Below are 18,076 nucleotides of genomic sequence, written 5' to 3' on the forward strand. Positions count from 1 at the left end.
TGAAATCCTGCTTCATGAATATTATAATGAACTGCATTCACTCAAAGCCTTTGCTGGTCGATAGCTGTTCAATGAACCCCCACACGCACACGCGCACACACCCCCACACGCACACACCCACGCACACACACATACAAACATCTGGCTTTTAAGCATCTTTATCTTTTTTTCAGTTTTTTAAGCCTTTGTGACAAAGAAACGTCCCACCAGTGGTTGAATAAAATAAAATACAGCTTCATAGTTTAAATAAAGCAAGAGCAAAGCTAATAAATAATAGAGGGTGTTAAAAGCAGTCTGAACAGAACCCACTGCTTGATGTGTGCTCTCTGGCCTCTGGGAAATGGAAGCAATTCCAATCACAAGAACTGCAAAGTAAAGATTCACCAAATAGTGTCCAATTTCCGGTGTCAGATTTAAAAAAAAAAAAAAAAAAAAAAAAAAGAAGCTTCGACCTTAGATATCAATTTTGGTTGAATCAAATTTCTATTTGTGAGCTAAAATTAAGTGTAAAAATAAAATGACTGCTAGGTATACATTTTAAGCTGTTTACTAGCTTAATGTAATTCATTAGCGCAGCTAACATTAATAAAACTACAGTCTCTTACTGTGATTTTAGTTTCAAACACTCTTTAAGTATTTCCAAATCCAATATGTTAGACAACAGATAGCAGACTGAAAGCTCAATAGGATAACTGGTTCTCAGTATTTTGTTTAGCCTTCCTGTTATCTGCTGAAACTCTTGCTTTCTTGGACACTCACTGAACTGCAGGTTCGGCATCGAAAATACATTTATCTTAAAACAGGGTTGTACGTTTCTCTCTTCCCTCGGACCTTACATACTGGAAATGGCCAACTTTGAGTCTACGCTTTCAGTAACAGCTTTGGGCAGGGCTGTTGTGTTGTGGTAGAGCTTGGACATAGTGCCTTCACTAACCAGAAGAAGACAGCAGATTGAGTTTCTAATAGATCTATCTGGAAATTGACCAGTTCCAGTCGATAGCTTTTTTTCTGAGTGCATCTCCATTGCAAAGTGTGCATTGACTCTGTTTCTTTAGAAAAAAAGCAGCACAATGCTCTCTCTCAATATGTTTCGAGAGACTTTGCGATAATGCAAGACCAGTATTTCATTTCAGTTGCATTTTTTATATATATTCGTACATCCCGCTTTCCACTTAACAGCTTGTCTCCATTGTGCAAAGAGAGGAGAAGTAAGAAAAACAACAAGGCGGACAATTTGGCAGGTTTAAATCCTGGTTGAGCTTATTAGTCCAGATATTCTCATCCTGATTGTGGAGGGAAAGCCTTGGATTATTGAGACAAGCAGTCTGCATGCATGTGTGGCAGAGAGAAGGAGGAGCGTCTGGTGCACTGATTCACATAATAAGTCAACTAATGAGAGTTTTAGACAAATGTCGCTGTGTGCTATAAACAAAGAGTTTGGAGAAGGTTGCTGTCAGGAAATAACTTGTCACCCTTTACCCTGTGAGAGTGAAAAGAAGGTTAGGAGTACAGCACCCAGCAGGGAAGCCTTCTTCTGTCAGGAAGTTTTGGCACTGTGACCTTTTGCCCTCTATGTTATCCCTTTTGTGTTTTCAGTTGTTTCTCTACGGCCATTTGTCCTCATCCTCCCAGGACAAAGACATTCCTTTCATCGATGCCCTACTGAGGTTTTTTTTTACAACCAGAAAGTGCTTTTCTTTTTCTCAGTTAATTAGTTTTATTGCAAATAGTTTGATGGGTTTTTTTTTAAATAGCGGCAATTCTTGCAAGTGTTTTAGGATATTATCACTGAATATGATAATCGTAGCAACATTAAATGTCAGCTTTTTTTTTTATCCTCAGCTCCATGAGCAACTTTTCCACTCTCCATTCAGCCTTCCTGTTATCCGCTGAAGTCTAAGAACAGGAAGGTTGTGTATTTCTTAGGCTTGATTATGTGCAGCCTAAGAGAAACACTGACATGTCTCAGCGTGTTTCTTTTTAACTAGCTTCTTACCTCTGTCCCTGACTTAATTTTAACCACCTTACTGTGACTGGAAGTAGATATTTTCAAGTCAACTTTTCATAATAACAGCATTCACTCTAAAGATTGTTGTCAGCTTGACATAATATGGCTTATTATTAAATTCCCCAAATGCACCAAAAATCCTGAAATCCTCAAATATGTTTTTTTTATCTTTACCTGTCTGTTGCCATGATTAAACTGAAAGAAAACACTCAGTATTCTTTCTGTAAGACTGCAAATATGACCAAAATGGCAAAACCTTCCACTACTTATGCTTTCCTTTTCCATGTTTAGTGGAGGTGTTGGGTCCTGAGAGCTGCCAGGCGTGAAGAGAATTGAGTCACACATCCCTCTCGAGCCCTCACAGATATATAAGCAGAGTCAATAAGCGACACAGTCGGCTTCCGCTCACAGACTAGCACCTCACTTCAAACACTAACCTGATGTATTTCCTCATGGAAAGAACAGCCTGCAACCTCACAGAGATAATTCTTGCACAGCTTGGTTTGTCACTGCAACGTCTTTTGGCCTAATGTGCCATTTTCAAAATGTAGATAAATCAAACCCTCTTTTACTTGATCTTAGGGATGTGCCGACATTGTGTTCTTGTTAAGATAGATCTCAGCGGTCTTTGATCAGGAGCTTAGAAAGACCTGCTTCACACCACTTCCTCCTCTAAATCCGCCTCTCAGTTCTCCACATTAGGCTCAGGGGTAAAGCCAATCACTTACTAATACAGTATCAGCTTGTGTAGTAGACACTCACTTACTAATACAGTATCAGCTTGTGTAGTAGACACTGGCTGTGCACACTTACTGTTCCAGTAAAGTGCTCTCGTAAGGCTACAGTGTTAGTGTGCACATGTGTTCACTAATTCGTCTATTGGCACTTGTAACATTTAAACCATCAGCTCTGCCAATTCACTCTCATTAGAGTTCCCCAATTTCTGTTTAATAGGCAAATGAAGGAAGCAGCTCTGCTCCCTGCTCTTTTTCACTCTTTTTATCTTAGGATGGGTACAGCTTTTTACCAGCTGTGAAACACAAATAACTTCTCACAAAGAACATAATTGATGCCATTACATTTTTTTTTCAAACAGGCTTTGTGGGAAGTGATTGGGGCAAGCTGCTCTTACGTTCAAGCCTTTTATGGTTTGCTTTTGTGTTTTGAGGATAAGCATGTTTTATTTGATTTCTTTTTCAGCCTCACAGATCAGAGAGGACTTACAGCCCGTTTTATGATGCCTGAAGTGAGCATTATTTTTCTCTCTGGACCCCTTAGACTTGCAGTCAAAGAGAAGCAGAACTCGCCTGCTGCTGTTCATGTGTGTTTGTAAAGGTGCAGGTACTATACTGCAGCACTTTATTAGTGTCGGCTGTAACTGCGCAGTATTTTATAAAACTTTGTGCTGTGCGATCATTGTTTTTGCAGCTTGGTATATTAGAACGAGGCCTCTCTAGAGTGCAACTAAAAAATCTCTTGACCACAACTTTCTTCTTCTTTCTTGGCTGCACTAGTGCTCACAGACATTTTATGGCTTTTCACGTGCAAACTATCAATTAGATGAAGTGAACATCTGACTGAATTAAAAAAAAAAATACTTTGCTGTTACCTCTCCTGGGGTATCGGTTTACTCGGTATCTGCTAAACTACCTTACCCCCACTGAGCACCTGAGGCTTATTTCTCCTCATTACTTCTGTGCAATGGTGTTTTTTTTTCACTGGAGACCCCTACTGCTTGGAAAGAGAACTGCAGGGAATGAGATAACACAAAATGAGCATAAGAAGCATCTAATATTCCTGTAAAAAAAATGACAAAATGGCATGTGGATAAAAATGCAACATGCAGTTTTATGTACATGTTCTGACTTGTTACAAGGTGTTCTGTCTATGTGGAAAATATTTCAGTCCATTTAAATTATTCACACCACTGTTAGCCTACATTGCTGTCAGGGTTGAGGAATAATGTCGCTATGAAACTATTAAATGTCTACTGAATCCTGTGATAGCTTAGATTTGATCATTTGTAAGCAGTTGCAAATATTTCCTTTTGAAACATGAAGCCACCAAATGAAGCCACCCAGCCCCACAAAAACGATAAATCTGTCAGTTGCACTAATGCACACATGGGTGCACACAAACTGTCGTTGTTATCATTTTTGAGTTGCCTTTTAATTTATTCTGCAGTCTGCTTCTGCTCATGCCAGCTCCCAGTGTGCTTCTGCATAACACTGCAGACCTGAGCTGAGTGTGCACAGAACGTAAGAGCTGTGCAGATTTATTGGGCCAATAAATTGCAGGAGTGATCAGTTCTTGGAAGAGTCTGAGCTCCATGTGCTCGATTGCCGTTCTTAACAAACTTGCTTTATCGCCTGAGATACACTCAGCTGTTTCTCTCCTCGGGACCACCTTCCATCTAAACAAATGCCCTTGCAAGCTCAAAGTGCACATGTGGAGCAAATGTGCTCTAATTGACTGACGTACAGTTTATTGCATTCACAGCCATGCTCTTCTGTCTTGTGCTTGCTCATAAAACATGATTTAGTAAACAGAGACGGGCAGATTATTTCCCTCTTTAACACGTCCTGCTCTGACTCCGCCCGGTGCGTACCGGCACTCGGCTGCGGCAAAACGCACACTGGGAATTTGTGAGAGAACAGCTGGCCGTAAAGTCACTCGCACACGACCTCACATCACAACCCCATAACTCGCATGTGCGAGTACAGTAGTTCTGAGTCCAGGCAGAGCTGAAACAGCCTCCGTTGTCAGAGTGTAATTGAATGCATACGCTCTCGGGAGGTGCGAGAGTTCACTTTGTTCAGGCTAAAAGTGCAGCCAGGTTCACCGTTGAAACGCTATAAATCACCTAAAAAAAGTGAGATCAGCAAGCTGGCCTTCACAGGGCATTTTTGCCTCGCAGGGCTCTGTCTGCTCGTGTGTGTTTGAAATCTTAAGTATACCTTGGCTGAGATCAACCTTCCATTGTTTTGTAGCCAACTCTGCTATCGTAAAAGCTAATTTCTAGAACTCCATTGGTTCCTCTATTCCCTCCCTCCTCTCCATCTTCCATGATCAGTACCAAACCAGTTGCCTTCACAGTTGCTGTGCCCTAACTTCCCAGCAGCTGCTGGAGTCTCAGGCACTGTAGGGACATTGTGTGGTGAAAGGGATCATTGTTTTAGGAGCGGTTTGGGTTTGGATTGTTGTGTAGTCTGACTGCCGGCTATGCGTTGTGTGAACCAATGCACATGTGGGGGCATCGCACTTTTTTTAAAATATAAAATGGTACACCGAGTTCCTACTGGAATGTGCAGCCCCACTTTAACCTTCAGTCTCTCCTTTATACCTTTTCTTTTACGTTCTACTTCTCCCTCCGTCACTAAGTGCAACCCTGGGTGCAGAAGAGGAACAGAGTAAGTACAAGGGAAAGTAACGGAAGAGGGTGGAGAGAGGCGAGGCACATAGTTGTGGCTGGCTAATTGAAAGCCAGCAGTTCGGTCAGTAAAGTCCCCATGTTTGGGAGTGGTCAGGAATTTTCAAGTCATTTCTTTTGTTTGTGCAGAAATGCAATAGTTTGACAGCTGACGTTGATGCTAATCTAACTTATTTCTGGCATTGAAATAAATACCAGAAATATTTTGTGCAGTCAAATAGCTTTTTTAAAAATAGTTGTTTGAAAAATTGGTTTAAAATTTGCATGACTATTGAAGTACCTTTCATTATGTGCATCTCAGCCTGTTTGTTCACATTTTTGCATTTGACCAGAAAATCTGCTGCAGTGTGTGACCCCTGTTAGTAACATGACTGTGTAGTGGCTGGAGAATAAGTTATTTTCTTTGGTGGCATGGTAAGAGGAAACATTTTGCTTGGCTGAACTTCATAAAATAACTACTTACTGCAGTAGTGTCTATAAATAATATACCTCACATACTCTGAGGGCCAGAGGTGCGACAATATATGCAGCTGAGGAGACGAGACGATGTATGAATCTTGAGTTACCAAATAACCTATCATGCATAATTTTTGGTCTGTCAGAGGAAGCTGGAGTATCCAGAAGGAACCCGTTCAAGGAGAGAACGCACCAACTACATGCAGAAAGTTCCTGGTCACGTTTGGATCAGAGGGTTTGATCTCGTAAGGCAGAAGTGCCTACAAATTTGAACCCTCCTTTTTTTGTTGCTATTTTCTCACCCAAAATATTTTTGCATTTGTTTAAATATATGGTGGTCCTATGCAAAAAATAAATGAACGATTCTTTCTAATGTATTCTGTAAATCTCAATCTTTATTTTTCTCTCTCAATTTTCCATTTTTTTAAGACAGTGAAACTGAATATATGTGCTGACTTTTCAGGCATGCAGTAAAATATAAATTTCACTCTCCTAAACATGTCTGAAGTGCACTTTTCGTTTCCATACACAAATTATTGCATAGAAACTTTTGATACCTTCTTCTGCTCCTTTTCTCATTCTCTTTGAGTTAGCGTGTTTTTACGAATCGTTTGCGTGTCAAATCTCAGCTGGAGGGCTGATATCATGGTGCGTCCGCAGGCGTCTGACCTGCTTAGCGATAGCAGTCAGAGGTCAAGGGTTGCTGATCTGAACAGGAAAGCCTATCCATGCAGAACAACACAATGTAAACAAACCATTAAACACCATCTGCAGTGGCGTCAAATGCCCCGAAGGGTGTTGTTTGTGTGGCTGTTTGTGTCGTCGTAGTATCTCTGATTTCCTCCCCCAGTGACATGCGAGGATCAGCCGAGCCAAACAGGAACAGAGAGGCGGCAGAGGCATGACCATCTGGTATCTACTGTTGCATTAAATTCCCCGCTAGACAGTTATATTTTTAAATGAGAAGGTTGATATCTGCTTTTTTGACCCTAAAATCCCAAAGAGTACCACTGTGTGAGCTTGTGTATTTAAGATTCAGAAAATCTAATTATTTTTGGCTTTTCTGGATTTCCATGTTTTCCTCCACACATACCGTTTTGATTTCCCCACCTTTCCTTCCTCTCTCTTTCTAAACCCAGAACTCTCTTTCTATCTTCCTAATCTCTCCCTCCACTGTGCTCCCCATCCTCTTATCTCCTGCTTGTTTTCTCTGACAACATCACATCCCCTTAATGTCACTGCCTGATACCCCACCCTCCGATCTTTCTGCTGTCTTCTCTGCTAACATCGCAGGCAGTCAGCCTCTATTTGGCTACGTCCGCTGGTCTAACACCTGCCACTCCGATCTCATACTGGGAAAGTGTGTGCGCGAGTGCCAGTGTTCACCTAGGCCTGTGAGCATGTGTAAAAGGTCACATTTGCTGCTTGCTTCAATGTGTCAGTTTGTTTTACCATCTTAACCCTACAAACAGGGGGATGTGTGGATTATAGGCAGATTGAGGCTGCTGCGTCTCTATTCTGAGATGCCCAGAAGGAGAAGCCTGTTAATTTAGCTTCTAAAAATACAAACCATCTTCCCAGCAGGTCACTCTAAGGCCCGCTGTGCTCGACGGGGCTCTGATGACAGCTTCTTTACAAGGCGTGTGTGCACACACACATGTAGGCATTCTTCAATAGTCCCTTGTCAGGCCTAGTTTCAGTGATGCATTTAGTTTAGTTTGAGGTACGAGAGCCCAGCAAAGACATTTGAATATTTCACGGTTTTCCAAGCTCTCTATGTCTGATCTAGTGTGTTTTTCTTTTTTTTACTGGAATTACAGGAAGGGATATCCCGATTGTGATTATTGATCCCCAGTTACGATCCAAGTCGTTTATGTACAGGCATTTACTCATATTCAGTTAATGTCCAATACTGCATTAACAAAAATCAATGACATGTAGCTTGAAGACTGGAAAGTTATATTGTAGTATTAAATAAAACGTTACATTGCATTAGTATTACAAGGCCTATAAAAATACTGTGATTATGTCATCCTTAACCCAATCACCAGTTGAACTCCAGATGCTGCAGAATCCATCCGTTTTGTTTGTAAACATATACTTTAAGTACAGTTACAATTTTTAATAAACCTATTTCTTGTTCCCATTGATGATGTTTGACTGCTTAGCAGTTTGAAGTAGGCTAAAGCTAGCATCATTTAATTTCAAGCTGTCCAGATGTTTCACATGCCTCACGATGCTGGATGCTTGAAACTCAAAGGTAAATTTGGGACGCTGCTCATTTCTGATTAAATTAGTTAACAATTATGTGACCACTTTGGAAAACTCATAGAGACATGAAACTTTATTCCCAGACAGTAAGCTAATACTTCAATACGAAAACTTGAGAAGAGACAGGAACTTCCCAGAAAAGTAACAAACCCAATCAGGACACAACTGAAACCTGTAAATTTCACACCATTTATCACAAACTATTCAGAACAGAGGAGAAGGGGCAGAAGCAACACACATGCATCAAAGAAATGACAAGACTTAATGTTTCACAAAATCTTTAATGTTATCACATGTTGACCCATTTAACAAATTTTTCAGAACAGCAGCTTATATAGCAAGATAAGAAACAGTGTGATAGCAATCTTTAAAAAAAAAAAAAGCTACGCCAAACAATGTTACAAACTTTAGATGTAATTAACCCCAAAAAAATAAACAAGCATACCAAGAACAGAGACAGGTGTTTTTTTTTTATTATTATTATTTTTTTGTCAAAGACTCCTTTACCATCTTTTAAAATGCCTTAATATGGACACTAGCTCTGGTTAGTGTTCCTGGTTTTAGTTTTAATTCATAAATCATAGTTTCGATAAAGTTTACTTTTGACTTGGTTACATTCCAATTTAGTGCCTCAATTTTAAAAAGAACAAATATTCATCAATACACTGGATGAATGAAAACAAAGATTCATCATCACTTGTTTGGTGGGCTTTTGATCATTTTAACCATATTAACCCCAGTAGTTAATGCCAACTCATGCTTGCTGAAATTTTTTACAGTGAAAATCAATAAATCAGAATATGCACTCAGTTGAGGCCTGTTTGTCGGATTAAAAGTATCTTTTGAAAATAACATTTAAGCTGGTATTAAACAGACTTTTCATTAAGCCCACATTTGCATTACTTTAGCACCCTTACAGTGCTTTTTAAAAAAATCTGGTCATGCTAATTTTCTTAATTATACTATGCATGTGAAGTGTGGAGGCAAACTTTTTAGTTTTCACAATAAACCTTTTGTCTGTTCCTTAAATATAACATCCTATTAGTGTTGCTGTTATGCATATATTGCAATATTTCAAAACGATTCATTCATTTGCACTGGTTTAGCTGGCAAACATCAAGATTTGACTCATGTGGGATTTACAGCTGCTTTCCCCACCACACAGAAAATTTTTTGTCACATCTCAAGGAGCACTCGACTCCCCCACCCAGAAAACTAACGCTCATTGCAGATTTTCATAAAACATCATTTTTGTACAGAGAGACATCCAAGCACCCAAATTTGGGCCCTAATAACGAGCAGCCTCCATTATTCTCCTGCCGGGTCTCGGCTCAGGGCAAGATGGATGGAGATGAAAAATAAAGTGTGGAGACGAAGAGAGAAAAGCCGACTGAGGACGGTGAAGAGGAACAGATTTGAGTCGAGGCTGAAGGAAACGGGCAGCGAACATTTAATATTTAAGTGAAATGAATTAAAAAATTCATATGAATTAGTGAGAGGGAGAAGGGGATGATAAATGGGAAATGTGGGTGAGGAGGAGGAGGATCGGAAGCGAGCGTGATCTTACACCAGAGAAGATTTATTAGCATGTAGAGCGTGCACTTGTTAACGCGTCACTGGAGAGGACACACACACATGCTCCGTCGGTCAAAAGCCACTTCAGTATTCAGTAGTTCTCAGAGTGAAATAAAATCAGGTTTTCGGTCTTAAAAAAAAAAACAAAAAAAAAAAAAACACATTGACAAAAATCATTTAAGGTCATAAAATAATTTCTTCTGCTCTGCCTTTGTTTGATCCCCCGTCCTCCTCTCTCGACTTTCTTCTTTGCTTCTCACTGACTTCATGCGTCTCTCTGTCTTAAGCTTATGTTCAAGTTCATGCACACCGTGTGTCCATTTTGCTGCTGACAGAGAGAACTGGGGGGCTTATGGGGTCGTTCAAATCCCGGGTCAGCGTCACCAGAGTCAAATCATTTTGGGGATTGAGGAAGATTTGTATGCTGCTGACTGGGTTTGTGAAAGTGTCAGCCAATGCCTGCCTGCACACAGATTCACCTCAACAAGTTTAAAATGTCGCTGAAAAGTTTCAGTGAATCAGTTCCGAATGTAAAATTCACATGTTATTCAGTGTGCACGAATGAATATATTTCAAGTGTTTATTTCTGGCCAGTGTTATTTATGGTGGCTTAAAGTTAATGGAAACCTAAAGTTCAGGTTCAGGAATTCAGAATAGTACTGAAAATCAAATGAATTTATTTTAATCAGCATGACCAACACAATTATGGTCATGCTGTAGATTTGATAGTTTTCCAGCTGAACTTCGTAAACATTCTCCTCAAGGAGAGTGAGCCACAACAGGTCATTGAGGAAGAAGCTGTCTATTTAAGGGTTGAAGGAGAAAGTTGAGTGTCAGGAAAATACTCGCCATATTTCTAAATAAGTTCTCTTTTTCTCACAATGTTTTCCCCCTTTCCACCTCCCCGGTTGCCTTTGCAGGACAGCGACATTCAGAAGAAGATTGACCATGAGATCCGGATGCGAGATGGAGCCTGCAAGTTGCTGGCTGCTTGCTCACAGCGAGACCAGGCCTTGGAGGCAGCAAAGAGCCTGCAGACGTGCAGCACTCGCATCATGGCCTACATGTCGGAGCTGCAGAGGATGAAGGAAGCTCAGGTCATGCAGAATGTCCCACGCAGGTCCTCGGATGCCGGCCCGATGGACGATAGACTTCCCTGCAAAGGGAAAGTGGCAATCTCAGGCATGTAAAAAAAAAAAATGAAAGTAAAATTAAATAAAAATAAAATTAAGTTCCACTGATAAATTGGGAATTCAGGGAGCAAAACTACATGAGAAAACCATTACAAATTTGATCCGGTTTTGCACCTTCACAGTAGTGGAAAAAGCGAACGTTGATAAAATGGTAAACTAGCAGCGTGTGTTTTTTGTGGCTTGTGTACATCTGTTCTGCAGCTGTAGAGCAAACTGCAAATCTATTGTCTGTGAAGCTCTGACAGTGACTGAAAGCTGCATAGACACGTGGACAGAAACACACACACACACACACACTTGTCAGCTGGACAGGGGAGGTGATTAACATTTTTGTGGTCTAATCCGCCGTCTGTTGCTATTCCAGATCTTCGGATCCCTCTTATGTGGAAAGACACGGAGTACTTCAAGAACAAAGGAGGTGAGGAGTCACCTTGTGTGCGTGCGTGCGTGCATGTGTGTATGTATGTGTGTGTGAAGGAATTTTTTCAGTTGGTCTGTGAAAGATTTACGTCTGTAGGATTTATTAAAGATGCATGTTGGAGAGAAGTTATCTGTTGCTGGATTTTGTATGCTGCTTCTCGTGACTCAAGAACAAAATCAACTTTTTTTCCCTCCTTCTCTGGAGAAACCTTGGATGCCAACTTAAGATTTAACCCAGGATTTTCACCAAGGAGTACAGACAGACCATGAAGACTGGAATTTTTTTATTTTTTTTTTGTCTGTGTTAGTTCCTGGAGCTGATCTTTTACAATCTTTTGCAGCTTTCGCAAAGATCTCAGTGAGCCAACAGTTCAGACTTGCTGGCTTTGACTTTTGGCTCTGAGAAGTCTGGACGTGCACCGACTGAACAGAGTCTGTATTAGCAGGGCTGACAATACTGCAGTGGAAGGAAGCTGTTATGGATCAGTTGCATTTTTGTTTCATTTAAAATTCACTGACACACAGCAAATCTAATGACTGTTATGCTTAAATTGCCTATTTTCCATCTCACCAACTGGATAAAGCTAATTTGGGTTAACTCCTGTGCAGTCATTATAATATTTTTTAGTGCTCAGTTATTCCCCTGACAGCTAATATGGAATTAATGTGAATGACCTTCGCATACAAATGAAACGAGTTAAGAAAAGAGTGTTCTCAGCATATTACAGTTTTATTCATAGGAGCTTAACTGGTAAAAATCTGAAAATGGGGGATCCTATTGCATTCATGCCCGTTCACGCTGATCCCCCAAACTAAAACGACGTGAAACCAATTGTCCGCAGAAAACCTATTTGAGGCTGCAAAAGACTTGAGTCTGTCCAGCAGGGCAGCAACCCTATACAGCCATATCTACAAAGGAATAGTGTAGATTAAACCCTGTCGATTTCAAAATTGATCGTCCATTCTGATCAAGCATCAATTTAATTGATTTTTTAAAATTATTTTGCAAAGAAGGATGGGGAAAGACATCAGCTTCTGGATATTACGAAGGCTTCATGAAGCAATACTTTTGGATTTTTATGAGCACAACATTCTGAAAGTGATCGTCATTTTCTTTCTACTTTGCAGTCATGCACCACTTTGTGTTGGTGCTTCACAAAAACAAAAAAAATCTGAAGAAAACACAATGAAGTTTGTGGAAAAAAAGTAAGAAAACATGAAAAGGTCGAAGGCGTCTCAATATGACACTACATACGCCCAGAGTGGCTTTTAGCCGCAGTGACAGCAAAAATGTGTTGCTTTACGTTCAACAATGTGCCTGTTAGTGGTCCTGTTTGCCTATTGACAGGCACGGTTGCTGAACTGAGACTAACAACAGAGGAGTTTGTTAGACCTCCAGGAGCGTCGAGTTCTCTGTCACGCTTCGCCTGTTCAGGTTAAGTGCCCCGTCTACAGCAAAAACGTCCGACATCAACGCTTTCCTCCGATTCTTTCTCTCGCAAAAACGTGAAGGGAGAGGTTGAAGCTGGAGTGAGTCGAGTGAAAAGTTGCAAATGAGTTGAAGCTTTGTGAATGTGCGAATATGGTTTCTCACATTTCTCCCTCTCCTCTGTCCCGTCGCGCAGAGCTCCATCGATGTGCCGTGTTCTGCCTGCTGCAGCTGGGAGGAGAGATCTTCGACACGGACATGGTGATAGTGGACCGGACGCTCACAGATATCTGCTTTGACAACACCATCGTCTTGTAAGCTATCTGTCCGTTCTGTGTTTACGACACTCTATCAGTGTATCAGTCCGTGGCTCGAGCGCTCAGCGTGTACAAATTTTTGTAAAATGTAGAATTCAAAAAACGCAGTATTTTGGAAAGAGCAGGCAGCACTTAAAACAGACATTCATCTTGAAAGACTTGCAGCTGCGATTGAAGCAAAAATATTGCTGCAAAGTATGTAGGAGTATTTTGTTGCAAAATATTTGCAATATTTGTACAAAAATACAATATTTTGTCATAAATATATGTAGGGCAAATATATTGCCCTATATATATAGCAGTCTATTACACAAAACTACTTTAGATTGGGTAATGTTATAGGTGGTGGTTAAATTGTCACAAAATGTGAATAAGCTTAAGGGACATGATGCATTCAGAAACACGCTGTACATGGCACTTGCATTGCTAGCAACTGTGTTCATTTTCACACGGTACACGTGACAGACTGTACGGTTGTGTCCTTGTGCAGCAGTGAAGCCAGCCCTGGCTTTGAGCTCCGAGTTGAGCTGTATAGCTGCTGCTCAGAGGACGACTACTCTGCCGGAAGCACGCCCAGAAAACTGGCCAGCAAGTTGAGCTCCTCGCTGGGCCGGTCAGCGGGAAAGAAGCTCAGAGCGGCGATGGAGCCTGGAGCTTGCAGTCCCGTTAGTAACGGAGGGGCAGCTCCTCTCCTGCTGCCGGTTCCCTCTGTGCCGTGAGTTCGGGTTACGCTTCTTGCATGCTTTTCTCTCATTGTTTTGTACGACATAATATAAAAATGCTGTTTTGTCCGTCTTTTGTTGGTTGTCGACAGGGGCCCGAAGTACCACCTCTTAGCTCACACCACCCTGTCGCTGTCACACGTCCAGGACAGCTTTCGCACGCATGACCTCACTATTTCAGGCAACGGTGAGTGGCAGCCTCCATCAATCTGCGCCCTCGCCGGCTCTCCCGCCGCCATATCGGCCATCTGTCTGCTCTTTGTCCTGCTGCCACTCGTCTGCGTCTCCTGTCTCCTGCTCACGCTCTCGTCATTTTCCGTTAACCGCCGCGTGCCTCCTCCACCTGCTCCTCCGCGTTGATTTCTGACATGTGACCATCAATGAGGTCGCTGTAAATAAAAGTTCTGCAAGTGGGGAAGAGGGTGGTGGGCTTGGGGGGGTTACTGCTGTGTAAAACTGAAATGATGGAGCCTAACAAGGGCCCAGACCCAGAGACAGACGTTGGCTCTTGTATTTTATTCATTGGTCCCCTCAGCGCGTTGTAAAGTTTCATAGCTGCATTTCATGTGCAGCCTCAGCAGCTGCCTGTCTTTTAATCCCAAGTGCTTCTCTCTGTGCGCTAATGCATGGGTGGGGCCTTGGAAGAGCGCCTCTTTATGCGCATGCAAATAAATTTGAGTTGTTTGCATGCGAAGCTTGAAAGCAGTGTCGAAAAATATTGCGATTAACTTTGATTCTTTATGCTCTTGTCCTCCAGAGGAATGCTCCTACTGGCTGCCTCTCTACGGCAGCATGTGTTGCCGCCTCGCAGCTCAGCCGCACTGCATGACCCGGCAGATGATGGCTGGATGGTTGAAAGTTAAGGCAAGTTGGGCCAGTAGTTTGTGCTTGCACACTGATTTGAGCTCGTCTTTAGAGGGTTCTGTTTGCTTTCCCTTCGTTTTTCTCCCTTCGTCTCTGGCTCAACTCGCCGCCCCTCTTCGTGTTTGCAGCAGTGTGGAGGTGATCCCAAGACATGGACAAAAGTCTACGCCGTTCTAAAAGCAACAAGCCTTTTCTGCTACCAGCGACAGGAGGATGTGGACGCCAATGTGGAGCCTGCTCTGACCATCGGCATCAACAAGGTGAGCTAATGAGCAGCTTAGGAGCTTGCTATGAACATCTAAAAAGAGAGAACATAACAGGTTCGACATTCAACCTCACAGAACCCACAGCTTTATTTTTATTTGTTTTTATTTCACAACACCTAAGGCGCAAGCAGAATTGACGGTAAAGTTTTTGGACTCCTGTCAAGTACATCCCAACCCAACCGGGAGAGCCTGGTACTTAAATATAAATAAGAAGGTAGCTGTTTATTTGGTAACTGGTGTTCCCTCGAGCAAGAAGCCCTTATCTGCCCCGGCTGAGCTGTCAAGCGGTCAAGCTGACTGTTTCTCAGAGTCTGAGCTTAGAAGGATTTAGAACGTTGTAAAATATCCACTATAGTTGTCTCTTCACTTAATAAAAAATCCTGATTAGTTGGTCCTGAGGCTAACAGGTAATCCCAGAGATGGGAGGCTTGCGAGACGTAAACGTTTGGCTATTCTGAAATATTCCTGGTTGCAATGAACACAAGAGAATCACGGTGTGAAAACTAAAAGAGCACAAACGATCCACTTTTATCAAGGTAACTCTGTCTTAAAAACTTCACTTGGCAAGCTACAATGTCTGTTAAGCAGCAGATTGAGATGGCAAAACTGAAAAATAAAACAACCCAGTCAATATCTATTTGTTATTCTTGTGGTAATCTATAAGTCGTTACAATATTCACCAACACGTGTAAATAAGTAATCATTGTTCAAGAATACAAGACGTGTCCCTACTTAATCTACATAATAATTTAACAGAGCCTCACTCAGAAACGCTCAATGCCTTTAAGGGTGCCTGAAAACAGAGCTTTACTAATTAAGCAGGCTTAACATCCCTAATTACATCTGTTTATTGCGTTTCTCTCTTTGGAATCCCTTGAAGAAAAAAAATGTCCATCTCCATCAAATATGGGGAATCATGTAATTTATGATTCAATTTGTGATTCAGAATTCTCCCAGGATCAAAGTGTCAGTGACTCAGTCATCTCAGGCTTTTTCCCTTTTTCTGTCTGAATCTCAGCACACAACTGCCCCAAAGCAAGGTCAGCCCACGTCTGAGCAAACCTCTGGCTCTCCTGCAGAGAAGGAATCAAAGCGCTGCGAAAAGATAAACGGCACAACACTGCCATCTAGTGGTCACGGGCACAACGGGGGGGGGGGACCAGACAGACGGAGGATGTGGGAATTGGGAGTTTGCTCTTTTTGTTGGATAATTGCTGATGGGACTAATTGCTATCTTTATTAATGAGGGCTTAATTTCAATGGGGGACTTCCATTTACAACCGCTGTAATGAACAGCTGCTGTGACAAGTAATTTGGATTAATCAGAACAGAAGCGCTGCTGTCCAACTCCCCGTCTGCGGGCGCTTTGCGGCAGACCTTTTCAAGTGCCGTTTTTGTTCCAGGAGACCAGGATACGCGCGTCAGAGAAGGACCCCCACGGTAAGGGTCAGAACATCAGCATCAGCAACCGATACGGAGGGGAGGAAGTCACGCACACCCTGAACACAGAGAGCCGGGAGGACACGCACAGCTGGATGGAGGCCTTCTGGCAGCATTTCTACGACATGAGTAAGAGAACATTTTACCTTTACAGAAGCCGCCTGACGAGAGTCAAAGAAGCAGTAAGAGAGGAGGATTTTAACGTCTTTGTTTCTCCCTAAACAGGTCAATGGAAGCAGTGCTGCGACGATTTAATGAAAATTGAACTTCCCTCTCCAAGAAAGCCAGCTCCTGTCACACCAAAGCAGGGCTCGCTTTACCATGAAATGGGTAAGTCTTTACCCGCCCTGGAGATGTCGCCTAATGGGCTCGTTTTAGTTTGTTTTAATTCATGCCAGAAAGACAGAATAAAGAGAACGCTCGCTGCGCCTGCACTGCATGTGACTGTGTGTGTTCTTGAATTACTGGGTGGATGTGCATGAAACACACTGCCATGATTAGATTTTCCCTCTGCAGTAGCTCTAACTCTGCTTTTACGTCTCTGTTCTGTAGATCGAGGAGGTCTTATCTCTGATGTGCTGACTCACTCTGTCTTCTTTTTGTTTCCTCTTTCACTCTCTTCCCTGCGTTCTGTGATCCTCTGGTTTATACTCTTCTGTTCTTCCTTATTTATATATATTATCTTCTATCCATTTTTCATCCACTTCTATTGCAAATTTCAATTTCAAACATCATCCTTAATTCATATTTTATTTTTCCACATTCTTTTCTTGCCTGACTTTTAAACATAAATGACCGTTTTTTAAAATATTTTTTTCCATAACCACCCACACACTTTGACCCTGTATTCTCTCTCTTACTCACCTCCTGTCCTCTCCACTCTTCCTGTCTTACCAATCCTGCTCATGGTTTTCTTAACCCCCTCCTGGCAGCCCCTCTTTCAGCGCCCTCCTGTGAGGGTCTTCTGCTGCAGGATAACGCTGTGTCTGCTGAGATTCGTGCTCTGCTCTCGTCCTATTACAATGACAGGTGAAGTAGCAGCTGCAGGGTTTTTGCATAAACTGTGTTGCCGTCTTCAAAAGGATGCGATGAGGCTCCGTTCAGATCTGGCGTTAACATGCGCTCTGACCGATCGGATGCCTGTTACCTGAAGCTGAAGCTTTTGGAACATCAAAGTTTCACATTCGGTCACTTTGACAATTTTATTTCTGCAGTTTACCCGAGTCACATTTTTTGGAGTTATTTGCTATTTAAGATTTATTTATTTACTAAGTTTCTTAGTAGATGGGATATGGGGAGAGAAAAAAAGAATATAAAATGTGTGATTTTACAAAGCTCAGCATTATTTTACAGACTCTTAAGGTTTTAAACCCTAGAAGAATTCCAACAAAGAGTTTATTTTTGTCGACTTAAATGAAAATAATTGTAATTTTGGAGTATTTTTAGTATGTGCAGATAGTTTTTTACAACACTTTTCTAAATGTTCATATATGGAGCCAGCTAGACTAACTCTGGAATTTGAAAGGAGTCATATCATATTAGTAATTTGTTTCCTTCAGTGTCTCTCGTGGCATTTAGCTAATCAGACCCAGAGTAACACCGGTGAGGGTCCAATAAGGGTCAACTTCACTCAGACAAAGTAATGATGATGCAAAACAATAACAGAACAACATTTTTTAAAAGCA

At 41.7% G+C, this 18,076-nt stretch overlaps 1 protein-coding gene across 5 annotated transcripts in view; it reads left to right on the forward strand.

Moving 5' to 3' along the window:
* Positions 1–18,076, forward strand: part of rtkna (rhotekin a) — a 64,672-nt gene that overhangs the window by 43,091 nt on the left and 3,505 nt on the right. For 3 of the 5 annotated variants that reach the window (XM_008418946.3, XM_008418947.3, XM_008418948.3), the window contains exons 2-10: positions 10,661–10,922; positions 11,298–11,351; positions 12,979–13,096; positions 13,590–13,814; positions 13,914–14,008; positions 14,579–14,685; positions 14,814–14,945; positions 16,355–16,520; positions 16,617–16,721. In XM_008418946.3, coding sequence (XP_008417168.1) covers positions 10,661–10,922; positions 11,298–11,351; positions 12,979–13,096; positions 13,590–13,814; positions 13,914–14,008; positions 14,579–14,685; positions 14,814–14,945; positions 16,355–16,520; positions 16,617–16,721 — 1,264 coding nt within the window. Of the gene's footprint in view, positions 1–10,660; positions 10,923–11,297; positions 11,352–12,978; positions 13,097–13,589; positions 13,815–13,913; positions 14,009–14,578; positions 14,686–14,813; positions 14,946–16,354; positions 16,521–16,616; positions 16,722–17,323; positions 17,687–18,076 lie in introns of those variants that run through there. The other 2 variants (XM_081610575.1, XM_081610574.1) reach the window with 2 other exon arrangements.

This window comes from Poecilia reticulata, chromosome 9 (assembly GCF_904066995.2).
Source record: "Poecilia reticulata chromosome 9, P_reticulata-male-v2, whole genome shotgun sequence".
Taxonomy (NCBI): domain Eukaryota; kingdom Metazoa; phylum Chordata; class Actinopteri; order Cyprinodontiformes; family Poeciliidae; genus Poecilia; species Poecilia reticulata.